The 12,740-nt window shown below is 35.1% G+C and overlaps 1 protein-coding gene across 4 annotated transcripts in view; it reads left to right on the top strand.

Moving 5' to 3' along the window:
- Positions 1–12,740, top strand: part of CNTN6 (contactin 6) — a 142,876-nt gene that overhangs the window by 67,725 nt on the left and 62,411 nt on the right. For 2 of the 4 annotated variants that reach the window (XM_060163884.1, XM_060163883.1), the window contains 4 exons: positions 2,553–2,732; positions 5,728–5,864; positions 7,384–7,513; positions 9,451–9,601. In XM_060163884.1, the coding sequence (XP_060019867.1) occupies positions 2,553–2,732; positions 5,728–5,864; positions 7,384–7,513; positions 9,451–9,601 (598 nt within the window). Of the gene's footprint in view, positions 1–2,547; positions 2,733–5,727; positions 5,865–7,383; positions 7,514–9,450; positions 9,602–12,740 lie in introns of all 4 variants that reach the window. The other 2 variants (XM_060163882.1, XM_060163885.1) reach the window with 2 other exon arrangements.

Here is a 12,740-nt window from a genome sequence, read left to right as displayed (position 1 = left end):
ACAAAAATTGAAAGCTATCAGCGGATGATTTTACAGTAGCTGTGATGTCTGTTTTGTCTTGTAAGCACATAGATTCTGAGACAAAGAAACCTGGAAATAAATCCCAGCTGTGCCACTTTCACTTATAGAAAGAGAAAATGAAATTATATTTACACATTATACACATAGTGCTTGGCACACAGTCTGTGGTTAATAAACCGTAGCTCTTCATTGTGATATTATTATAGTTATTATTATTAAATGTCAAACCATTAAATTTCTGGTTCAGAATCTATAAGCACATAGATTCTGAGACAAAGAAACCTGGAAATAAATCCCAGCTGTGCCACTTTCACTTATAGAAAGAGAAAATGAAATTATATTTACACATTATACACATAGTGCTTGGCACACAGTCTGTGGTTAATAAACAGTAGCTCTTCATTGTGATATTATTATAGTTATTATTATTAAATGTCAAACCATTAAATTTCTGGTTCAGAGATTTAGATATTTAGTTAGGTTAAAAATGGACTTCTGTCTTCATAGTTAAAATAAAGAACAATGATATAACAATGGGAAAATAGTCTTTACTGAATTTTTTTTTTGTCTGAATGTTTTAGGTTAAAATGTTTTTTAGTTGAATATTTTGCATGTATTTGTCATAAACCTCAGAGATACACTATCATAAAAAGACAACAAAGGATCATGAATTCAGATAAATATCAGAGCCTCTATTTATAATATTTTTCTCTTTGTAAATTAATTTTCTTAGAATTTTTCTATTACACGGGTAATACATGCTCATTGTAGGAAAATAATGGAAAAATTGAGATAAGCAGAAAAAAGGAGAATAAAAGGCATTCATATTCTCACCACCTATAGCTACTAACTTTTCATGTTCACATACACGTTACATGTATTTTTAAAAATTGGATGATACTGCCCCAGACTTGGTGAAGCTCTTTCTCTGTGAGTAAACTTTCTTCTAGAACTTTATTTTTATTCTTAATTTGGTATTTCATAAAATGAATGAATAAGAAAACCAGTTATCTGGGTTAATTGTTGGCAAGAATATGCCATTTTACTAAAATATCAACCTAAAGTTGTGGCAAGTGGCAAAGCTTTTTAAAAGGACAAAAACAAAACTTATCATAATACATAATGATGTTGTGTTTAACAAAATTCAAGTTGTATCTGTCACTATATGCTAATTCTGAGAAAAACAGATGAATCAAACATTGATTGGGGAGTATGTTTCCTGTGAAATATGTGTGAGCACATGTATGACTTTCTGCATGATGTATATCTTTGATTTGCACAGCAGGATCATCATTGTTTGCAATAAAAAATTCCTGAGCCTTCATCAGTTTCCCTGCTTTAACTGAAGTCTCTACTCAGTCATCACCACCAATTTTCTGCAGTTGTTACTGCTCAGACTCAGTAGATCTTCATTTGTCAACCACTTTGTATGTGACTGAATGGTTCTCCTACACCAGTTTCATGGACTTGAAAAAAATTCTGCATCGTCTACAAAGTTTTCTAATTTGGCTTTGCAAAATGATTTACTATTATTATTATTATTTGAAATACGTTTAGAACAGAAATATTTAAAGCACCTGAAAATCCATAAGGGAATGAAGAATTACTTGAAAGTAAGAAAGGAAAGATGATAGTGTGATTTTACAAATGATTGGTTTAGGGAAGATTTTCTGGTTATAACTTTATAAGCTACATTTCTTTATATTCTTATCTGTACAAGTGAGGCCTTCCTCACCATGGTATTTTTGCTGTTTTAAAAGATAATCGTATTAGACTAAACGTATTAGATTTAAGACCTTAAGCTAAATTCCTATAAATACAGGAATTCTTTACAAATTCTTTCTGAAAAGAGACAGAGTACAATGTTAAGTTATCTTTTATGTCATTTTAAGTTTGAGTGTAAATAAGTACATTCTTTTGAGGATCATAGATTCTGTGCTCCCAATTCATCTGGGTCTGTTATATAATACTGATCCCCTTTGATAATTTAGCTCACCCATCACATATGTCTTCAGTTACATATTAGTACCAATTTAGCTATAGAGGAATCTGTATTTTTGTCTTAAAATCTGTAAATAGAGAGAGCTTGCCTCCTCTTAAAAGTCACATTCACAAAGAATTTCCTGACCACCGTATTTAAAGTGATATAATCTTGCTATTATCTCTGCACCTTATTTCCTTTGTTTCAGTTATTGCAATTTACAAATATATTTGTTTTTCATAATTTGTTTATTGCCTGTTTCCCCACTAGTCTGTGAGCAACATGAGGGCAGAAAACATGTTTAGTTCAGTCATCAGTTTATTCCCTGATCCTAATACTGTGACTTGCACATGACAGGCTCTTAATAAAGTGTTATAAATCGCTGGATGAGTGAATGGCAAATGACTGCATGATGTGAAAACTAGTCACAATATAATATATTGATTTATTTTTTTCCTTGAGAGTTATCCTTAAGGAATTCTTATTTTATCCTGCTGTCATAAAGACTGAACCATCTTCTATTCTAATGAGGTATAACTGTTTAGTCCAGTCCCTGATATTAGTTGGAGGAGGTTGGATGGAAGCCCGTTGCCTGGGAAAGTCAAGTACAGCAAATCCCAAGCTATCCTTGAAATCCCAAACTTTCAACAGGAAGATGAAGGCGTCTATGAGTGCATTGCAAGTAACCTTCGAGGAAGAAATCTTGCAAAAGGTCAACTCATTTTCTATGGTGAGCTAATGAATTTCAAAAAGTATATGAAATAATTGGTCATATCCTTCATAGTAAATAGTGAAGGTCTTTAGCATGTTGTGGAAAAGTGTCATAGGAGAAATAGAGAAGACACATTTCCAGGAAAGGATGCTTATTAATACAATGATTAGCAGATGGGAATGACCATTTTTAAAATATGGCTTTAATTTCAGCATAGTATGCTAATAAATAATAGCATGCTATTGTTTATTATAATTGCCTTGGAAATATCAGCAATGTTATGTAAAAGCCATAGACCTTTATAACACAAAGTAGAATGGAATTTAATATATTTCCCTTAAAACATTCAGCAACAGCCTATGAAAACCTTAATTATAATCCCAAGTAGAACTTAACAAAAGAAGGAGAAAATGACAGGAGAAACATAATACTTAATGGTAGTTTTCAGTATTTGTTTATATTTCCAATAATTGTCTACTCATATGTAGGTAATAGAAAAAAAACTCATTACTTCATTTAAAAAATATATTTGCCTCAATTATCAGAATCTCTCATGGACTTAAGAGAGATGGTGAAAGCATATATTTTCTGAAAGTTGCCTTTATGTCTTCTTTCATCCAGGCCAAAATACACACTTGCATGAAATTCACTTTTTCTTTTTTTTTGATGTGAAAAAAACATAAAATATACCTCATAATTATCAAAATGTTTGTTGCTTTTAAAATATTATTAACTTCTTCGCTAAATTTAATACATCTGTACTAGGGGACTTTTAAAAACTGTATTTATACATGGCCAAAAGTCATTTTCTATGTGACATGTTTCTATGTGACACATTTATAATCAATAATAAAGTAATCAGAGGAAAAATATCCATCTATATTGTGTCCTTATAACCTCCAAAATAAGTTTATAAAATATTTTCATTATAAAAAACGGAACACATTTAGAGGAGTTAAGTGAGTTACATAACCATTGATGGGGGAAAAAATAAATCTAAAACCCAAGCCCATATGGTAGACTTGAAATCCTAAGCTTTTTTTTTTTAATGTAGTTCCTACTTAGTTGAAGATTTAAAACTTTGTTCTTCAGAATCCTAAGCAACCAAAGAATGTACACATTAAATAAATAAATATGGTTTAAAGTTACAGTTATTGCACTAAGTAACAAACCATATATATCTCAAACTCCTGTAAGCTATGTGGATTTTATATGACCATGCATTTCTTCTTCCAGGTCAAACATATGTTAGGGCAATTTCTGAACAATTACCTACAAATTATACACTTTAAAAATAATAAATAGAAACATGAATCAATTTCACCCATACACTCAGTTCTTCTAAGGGTTGCCTTCATTTATCCCTCAAGGTTGTGAAAAACATGTTCTGTAACTGGAAGTTGCCCTGATTTCCACAGGAGGTAATCTAGGCTTACTTTTCACCACAGTGGGACATCATGATTTCTTCCTCTCCTCCCTGAAAGATGTTCTATCTTTGTGGAAGCGAAGTTACAGTGGAAACACCCTGAAAGTCAGATATACTTGTGCATCATTTCAAAGACTCTCAGTTCCACTTTCTCCAACTACTGCTGCAGTGACCAGCTCAGCACCGTGGTTTGCAGGTGTTGCCTGACAGAGTCTTACCGCAGGTGCCACAGAAGGCCATCTTGTTCCCTGCTCCAGTTTTCTTTGGCCCCTTCAAGAACCTACTCAGCACTTAAGCACACACAACCTGGATGTCCTAATAGTTAACACCTGCACTGCCCTTGAATAACTGTGAAAAAGAGCCAATGAATAAATGCTTCCTCCTCCTTTCCTGGGTATGCAGTTATAGACATTCCTTATACATTCACAGAGGATGGAGTAACAATCGTCCGCGCTGGTGGTCAACTCAATAACTCATCCTTGCATTAACTCTTTCCTTCCCTGTTGACTCTTCCTTTACCTGACACCTGACCCTTGGCCAGCACTCCCAAACAAACAAACTGAACACAAGCCCTTGACTTTGGCTCTGCTCTCAGAGTAAAAAGATAGGTTTCTCTTTTCTAACTATGTCTTCTTGAGCAGGTTACCTAACACCCATACAACAAAATCCTCTATAAAAGTTTGGAGGAAGAATTGAGTACAACACATGTAAAACACCTAGCTGGTAATAGATTGAGATTCCAAAGGAAGGCTCCTCCACTCCAACATATCTAGAATAGATCTAAACAAAGGAGAGGGATTAAATTGCAAATCCAGAAATTTTCCTATCATCGTTATAGAAGAAATATTAATTTTAAAGCATTTAACTTATACACCCCTGTTTCCATGAATGTTAGAAAGGATAATACTACCTAACACTTAAATAACATTTCAACATCAATTATACCAGTTGCTTTTTGCTTCAGAACTATGTAGATTAGTTCTCAGATTAGAAAATAAGGTTTGGAAAATTCATGCCTAGGATCAAAGTTAGATGCTTAACCTACATACAACTCCAAAAGTTCTCATTCCCTGTCAAGAATTTTATGTAGGGAAAAAAAAAATGGATTATAACCGTACTAAAATGTGATGAGGCTGATATTTGATTTACACTTCAAACTACTGAATTGTAATTATATCAGGTATAGATACAATTATTTTACTTAGCTTAATCCAAATGTAATCAATGGCCTTTTGCCCACAGAGGGTTCAGATTTGATATACATTTTCTAACTTGACCTATATACTAATAGTTAACATAGAATTATTCTCTAGCCTTGTTCCCACAACTCTCAAGTTGTTATACAGGTGCAGCAAAATGACAAAAGGCAAACATCAATCTTACGCAAAACGTCCACTGATATTTACAACAGGGTTTCTCTTATCCCACTTTGGGGGTCCTGCATTTCTCTTCCCTCAAATCATGTGTGTACAGTACTACCAGACCCAGTTAGCCTTGTCCTTCTGATTTCTACAGTCCTTGGAATGTAAAATAATGTCTTGGATAACTGACTTGCTAAATAGCTGCTGTTGTTTCTTTTCGAAACAGCCCCTCCAGAATGGGAACAAAAAATCCAAAATACATACCTGTCCATCTATGACAGCTTGTTTTGGGAATGCAAAGCTAGTGGAAAGCCAAACCCTTGGTACACGTGGTTAAAGAATGGTGAACGCCTCAATCCAGAGGTAAGCAACTGTGCTGATATTAAACATTCACCTACTCTGCTAGGGAAATTTTGTTACTAACAGAAACTATGTTTCTGGAATGTTTAGTAGGTGCCAGGAAATACAGTATAATCTTATATACCCTAATTTATTTAATCCTTAAATTTATTTAATCCTCACATAGCTATTAATATTATCATCATTTTTCAAATGAGAAAACTAAGGGTAGAGAACACAACTTATACAAGGTCGCACATTACTCAGTAATGGATCCGTATTCAGATGATATCATCATCCTCATCCTCATCATCCTCATCATCCTCATCATCCTCATCATCAACAACATCCACTGAACTCTCATATAACCCAGGCCCTGTGTTAAATATTTTCCATGCATTATATTATTGTATCCTCATGACAATTTTATGAGAGAGATATGATTATTATTTCTATAAATGAAAAAAAATTGGTGTCAGAGGGCTTAAGTCCATTTGTCCAAGGTCACACCGCAGCTAGTAAATGTTAGAATTAGTATTCTAAGCATAATCTGATTCCAGAACCCAAGCTCTTAATCATTACCCAGTATCTTGGTTTTATGAAAGCTAATGGCCGTCTCTAAACTTAGGGAAGTAGAGAACTGAGGCAGTTATCCACAATTTTCAATCTAAAGCACACCTTATCCTACAATATACAGAAAATGAGACAAGGTTATTTTTCCCATCAAATTATCCAAATAATTGTGTTAATTCTCCACTCTACTTTGCACTTATAGGCACAGTTAGAGATAAAAGGAACATCTGTTGTTTAGAATCTCAATGGAACACTGTTCTTTGTTTCGGCTTTACTGAAATTTAATTCCTGAATCCCTATTGCATGTAACATTCCCTGTTTCCTCCAGCCTACTTGTGTTATCTTTAGAGGATGGTAATAGGTGCCCTGAAATATTTAAAGTTATATTTGCACTATTAAACTATTTCATTCTATACACTCAAAATTATATTTCTATACTCCAAATGGGACTGTGTAACAGATTTTGGCTATTTAAACATACTTTACAGTCAACTGCAGAAAAGAAGAATTTAGCTCCTTCAACTTATGTACTGAATTAGAAAATTATCAAGTCATCATATTTTAAGTCTTTTTGAGACATTATGATGGAAATCCAAGGAAATTTGCTAATCACTCTATCCATGTCTAACATTATTGTCAAACCATGTTTTCTGGAAAACTGGAATGGTAGAGTATTCCAAATTATTTTATATACCGTATAACAGAAAGGTAACATACCTTCTATGCAAAGAATGCCAATATTCAAAAAAATAAGGTAACATAAAATATACTAACCACTAAAATTATACTAAGAACACTTCCATTTTCTTAAACTCCAGAAAGCTTCTCAGGACCTTGAAGTATACTAACCTCATTTTCATAAGCAACAGTTCTCATACACCAAAGTATCATAGCTCATAGATATGCATAAATGATAAGAGAATACCTACGTTAACACACTAGCATCATTATGTGACTTTTCTTTTATTAGGAAAGAATTCAAATAGAAAATGGGACACTTATCATAACTATGCTGAATGTGTCAGATTCTGGTATCTACCAATGTGCTGCAGAAAACAAATATCAGATAATTTATGCAAATGCAGAATTGAGAGTATTAGGTAAGTCACTCATTTATAGCCAAAAAATTCAAACTGACATTTTAGCAAGCTATGATTATATGTAATATGAATCCAATTTTTCTATAAATTAGAAATTGCTTTTCCTTGAAATAAAGAAAAATGTCTAAATTAGCTTCTAAAAAAATGTGAAGTGAGAATTATTATTTTGCTAGGGCAACATATTAGGGCTTGGAGGAGCCCACTACTGGGTTCATCCAAACCAGAAGTGGCTCCTCCAAAGCTGATCCCAGCATGAGGTTTTGAATACAACCCCAAAAGCATCTATTAGGAATGTTTCCAGCTGCAAATAAGAAAATAAGAAATGGAAACCTCAATTTATAAATTTATAGAGACTTAAACAACAATTTATTTTATCTCAGTAATAACTTCAGGGGTGGTAGCTGAGCAATGGCACTGTGACTTGATGACGTTATTCTTTAAACTCTTTCCTCATGCTTGTAGCCTCCTGGTTCCAGGATGACGGCTGTAGCTACAGAAATCAAGTCCACACTCAAAGCAGAAGAAGACAGAGTGGACAGTCTTTTTCATTAGTAAAGCAAAAATTTCTGAGCCCTTACAGCAGACTCCTTTTATGTCATTAGCTAGAACCCTGTCATGTGACCACTGAGACCTCAAGAGAAGCTGGGAAAATAAGCCTTTATAGTGGAAAATGTTGAGATAGAAGTGGTTTGCAGATGATATTCTGGGACAGTCAACCAGTGGTGTCTGTCAGGATAAATGACTCATTGATATCTTTCATCCTAAGGTTTTCTTAGTGGTATAAAGACAGGAGATGAAAGAGAGGAGGAATTAAGCAAAAAGACAGTTTCAGGAGCATATGGGTGATGGACATTGATTCATTTGCTTATTCATTCAGTCAGCATTTATTGAATATTTGTTGTGTACTAAGCACCTAAAACATAATTATCAAAATTAAAGTGATCTTTACCTTCATAGAACCTGTAGTTTCACAGAGAAAAAAGGCTAAATTTTAAAATATCATGATTATTACAGTGAAGAATTGAATAGGTGTTATCAGTTGAACATAACCTAAATTGAGAACATTCTCTTTAAGCTGAGATCAGAAGAAAAAGCATGCACAAGTCAGTGGAAGGACAGAGAAGCCATACTCAAAACGCCCAGAAGCAAGAGAACATGGCATATCTGAAAGAACTTCAGTTCATGTAGACTTTAGGCTAAGAATGGGGATTGGACACATAGGTTCCCACAAGAATGGAGCTGGGAAGACTTGGATGCACCCAGACAGTCTAATTATTTATCACCCTCATGAACTGGTATTTGTTGAAACTGACAAAGATTAGTTTTGTTTTTTTTTTTTTTTAAGTTTCTACTCAGCCTGCCTGCTTCAACAGAAGGCAGACTATTTATTTCCATTTTTCTAGTTAAAGGCATGCCTGAAGAAATCTAAAATAATGATGATGTACTTCTGATTTACTTCAAAGGTATTTCACTGTCATATATGTATATTCACATTTAGGATTATTATCTTGGCTAGAACAGATTTAGTAATTTCCCTAATCAGGGTTAAAATTCCATCTTCTGTTCTTATGGAACCATCTTCACCCTCTTCATTATAAATATTATTAAGAATGTGACTTTTTGTAACTTGCTTCCTCCCTCACTCCAGCTTGCTTTTGTTATCACAATGACCAGCACCAAAACAAAAATAAATTACATTTACTGAACCCATACTTTGTTCCAGGCACTATTTATCCTTCTTTATTGAATGTTATCTCATTCAAGACCTACACTAACTTTCTGAGGTAATATCTACTGTCATCTTCATTTTACAAATGGAAACTGACTCCAAAATGCCAAATCCATAACTAGCCCAAAAAAACCTTGAGCAAAGTAGCTTGAAAAAAGTTTTGTTTATAGATATTAGTAATTTAACAATTTTGTAATTTTGTTTTTAGCCTCAGCTCCTGATTTCTCCAAAAATCCCATTAAAAAAAATTCAGTTGTTCAAGTTGGTGGGGATATTGTGATCGAATGCAAACCGAATGCTTTCCCTAGGGCCGCCATCTCCTGGAAAAGAGGAATGGAGATCCTGAGACAAAGCAAAAGGTAAAGAAATCTCTTTTGTTTTAATATTTTAAATATTTTGTAATATAATATCTTCCAGATTTTTAGGGTTTACTAGATCTTCCAAAATTTCCTCCCGTATTACTCCCTCCCAACTTACAACTACATATGCGGAGATACTAAACATTTTCACATGATCGTAAAGACAAAAGGATCTTTCAAGGCTACGAGCTGTTTGTATAATTTGACTGCAATATTTTCAGTGCATGCACTTGTAACAGATATATTTTAAAAAATCCTTTAACACCTTTTTCTATATTCAGTTTGAAGGCGTTTTCCTGACCCAGCCTGCTAAGAAATCATTGAGAAGAGCATTATACAAAGGAGGCACTCACACTCACACACCTGGCATTGCGGTTTTTAAATAGTCACACAGGTGTTCACCCCAGGACAAAATGAATTCACCACATGAAAAAAATGTAGAGAGGTTCCTGTAGAGAAAGAAGAGAGGTTTCCTTCTACTATGGATGTGGTTGAGAAATCCCTGACTGGCACTGGCAAAACAGGTGTTTTTCTCTACTCATAATACATTTCAGTCCATTGTGCTGTAGAACCTTGTATACCCAGAGTTGACTTGACTACAGTTGTAGCTCTAATTTAATGACCCATGTGTGTTTCTGTGTGATCAAATACACAATGGGCTACTACTATGAATTAGCTGTTGGGCTGAAGATATGAAAATGGTTCAATGGGCACTTCTTCAGCATCATACGTGTCACAAACTCATATACATACCAGGCAGGTAACATAAATAATGAAACAGGCCAAGTGAAAGAAAAGACAACTATAGTGTGATGAAAAAATGGCTATCTGTCAATCATGGAAGACTGTGAAGGACTGGAGAGCGAGTTCTACACCTAAAAGAGGCAGTCATAAACTCCGAATTCAGTCAAACGTTGTTTTATGGGAAGAACCTCTAACATCTCAGGAAAAGCTAGAAATCTGATTTTTGGCACTGAAAATTCTGAGCCAGAAAAAATGTCCATAGGCGGGTTGTAGGGACACCATTTTGTCATTTCTGATCTCAGATTGCATATGTGGTCAGGAAGAGAGAAAAGGAAGTTAAAACAAGCAAATAAACAGTGTTAATTGTGTAGAGTGTTCTCACCGTTATATCTGCTGCCTTGCAGACCCTCTCCTGACATGGCGAGATATATAAGAGAAAGCCCCTTCAAAGGCACTCTTTCTTTTCTTACTGTTTTCTGTCTCCAGGGGCCTCTACAGCCCCGGACTGAAGCTTTTCCCAGGAGAGGGATTTTGTCAAATGTATCCTTGTACGTCCTGTGCCTTGGCACAGAACCCAAACTCAATAAATGTCTGCAGAATGAATGAACATGTCCAAAAGGATGAATATGTAAGGCATTACCAGCTTTAGAGAAAGACTATTCTGGGAGGAAATGCCTCAAGACATAAGAACAGATAATTCGAAACTAAGGTGAAAAGAAAGGTGAAAGGAAAACTGGTGCCCTGCCCCAGCTGGGCTCCTTCCTCAGGCAGACTACCTGGGAAACTGCTGCAAGCACTCCCAACAGATCAGGATGTGGATCTTCTTTAAATGTTTCCTCTTTCATTCCTAAATCCTAATCAAGGTTTAAATATACTGCTGTAGAACAGGAAAACTCCAGAGATCCCATAGGCTCAAACACAGGCTCTGTACTGAGGGTTCGGAAAGATCGATTAGCTCTGCTTCATTTACTAAAGTGACTGTAAGTTTTCACCTAAAGAGCCAGAATGACTACTGTTTACCTTCTATAACCTTTAAAGACCCAAATGCAAGGCATGTTGGGAAGAGAAAGAAAAGGAAAAAGATTTAGATGGAGGTAAGAAAATGGGAGAGAGAGAGAGAGAGAGAGAGAGAGAGAAAAGAAAAGCTTTGTAGGGTACAAGGGAAACCGCTTTTTAAAACAGCTTTTCAGATTTTTGTTTTATTTGTTTTGCTCCATATAGGATGAATTTGGGATCTTTTTAGCCTCCAAACAGTCACTAATAGTTATATCAGATTCAGCATCGTCTCACTGGGGTTAAAGGAATGGCCCACATGATTTTTATTTACAGATTCTTCTTTCATAATTGCATTCACTCATTGCTTTAGAATTCCATTACAGGTTTCAGCAAAAGAAAACAAATAAAATTATCTCCTGAATATGCATCCTAAAAAGTTGGGAAAAAAAGTCGAGCCCCAGCAGAGTACAGTAATTACAGATGTATATCTCTGCCAGGTATAGCTGACCTTAAGCAGTAATTTGCAAAGGTCACACACAGCCAGCTCTGTGACTTTGTGTTTCTGCATGTTTCCTATCCTGCCCCCTCTTCTATTGTTTTCTGAGACAACTGGTTTCATTAAGAGTTGACTCCATGCAGCTTATTGGGAAATGCAGCACCCATGCTTCTATTTGTGTTGACTTGATGACTTTTTTGTAGTCTTATCATGGTGATTTCCAAACAGGCTGAAGGTAAAAATTAGAGCAGTGATTAAAAAAAAAGGAAAGAAGGAAGGAAGGAAAGAAGAAAGGAAGGAAGGAATGGAGGAAGGGAGGAAGGGAAGGAGGGAAGGAGGGAAAGGGCATAACGGTTTACTGTGGAGGTTGTATGTACAATGAAGACATAGCCCAGCCTCTATTCTATCCTAATTACACCATAACTTAGAGTAAGTCCCATGTCTTTGATAGGCTTCTATATCAAAGATGGATTAGAAGCATTTCATCTTCCTAAAAGAGAACATAGAGCCAAGTAGTCTCCCCAAGCCCATTCAAGCCTAAGGTTGATTATTTCTTCTATAGCTTTGATATGAGCCATTAGAAGGGAACTGACTCTTTTCTCCATGATCTTTTCTCCTTCTCAAGTCAGTGTTGCCAGGACAGATCCCAAATTCTAGCAAAGTAACTGCATTCAGCTTGCAAATAGCTACCACACTGGAAGAACACTTCGGGGAGGAGATTATTAAGAGTACGTAATGCCACAAAATAGTTCTTCTAACATTTGCAATATATGAATAGAAGTTATTTGACTTAGAGTTTGTGTATACATTTTTACACTGTATGTGCACACACACGCACGTGTGTGTGTGTGTGTGTGTGTGTGTGTGTGTGTACCATAGGGGAAGCCATAATTTCCGAAACTA

The sequence above is a fragment of the Lagenorhynchus albirostris genome, chromosome 10 (assembly GCF_949774975.1).
Source record: "Lagenorhynchus albirostris chromosome 10, mLagAlb1.1, whole genome shotgun sequence".
Lineage (NCBI taxonomy): Eukaryota > Metazoa > Chordata > Mammalia > Artiodactyla > Delphinidae > Lagenorhynchus > Lagenorhynchus albirostris.
The sequence above is the reverse complement of the archived record's forward strand: the minus strand, read 5'-3'. Positions and strand labels throughout refer to the sequence as shown.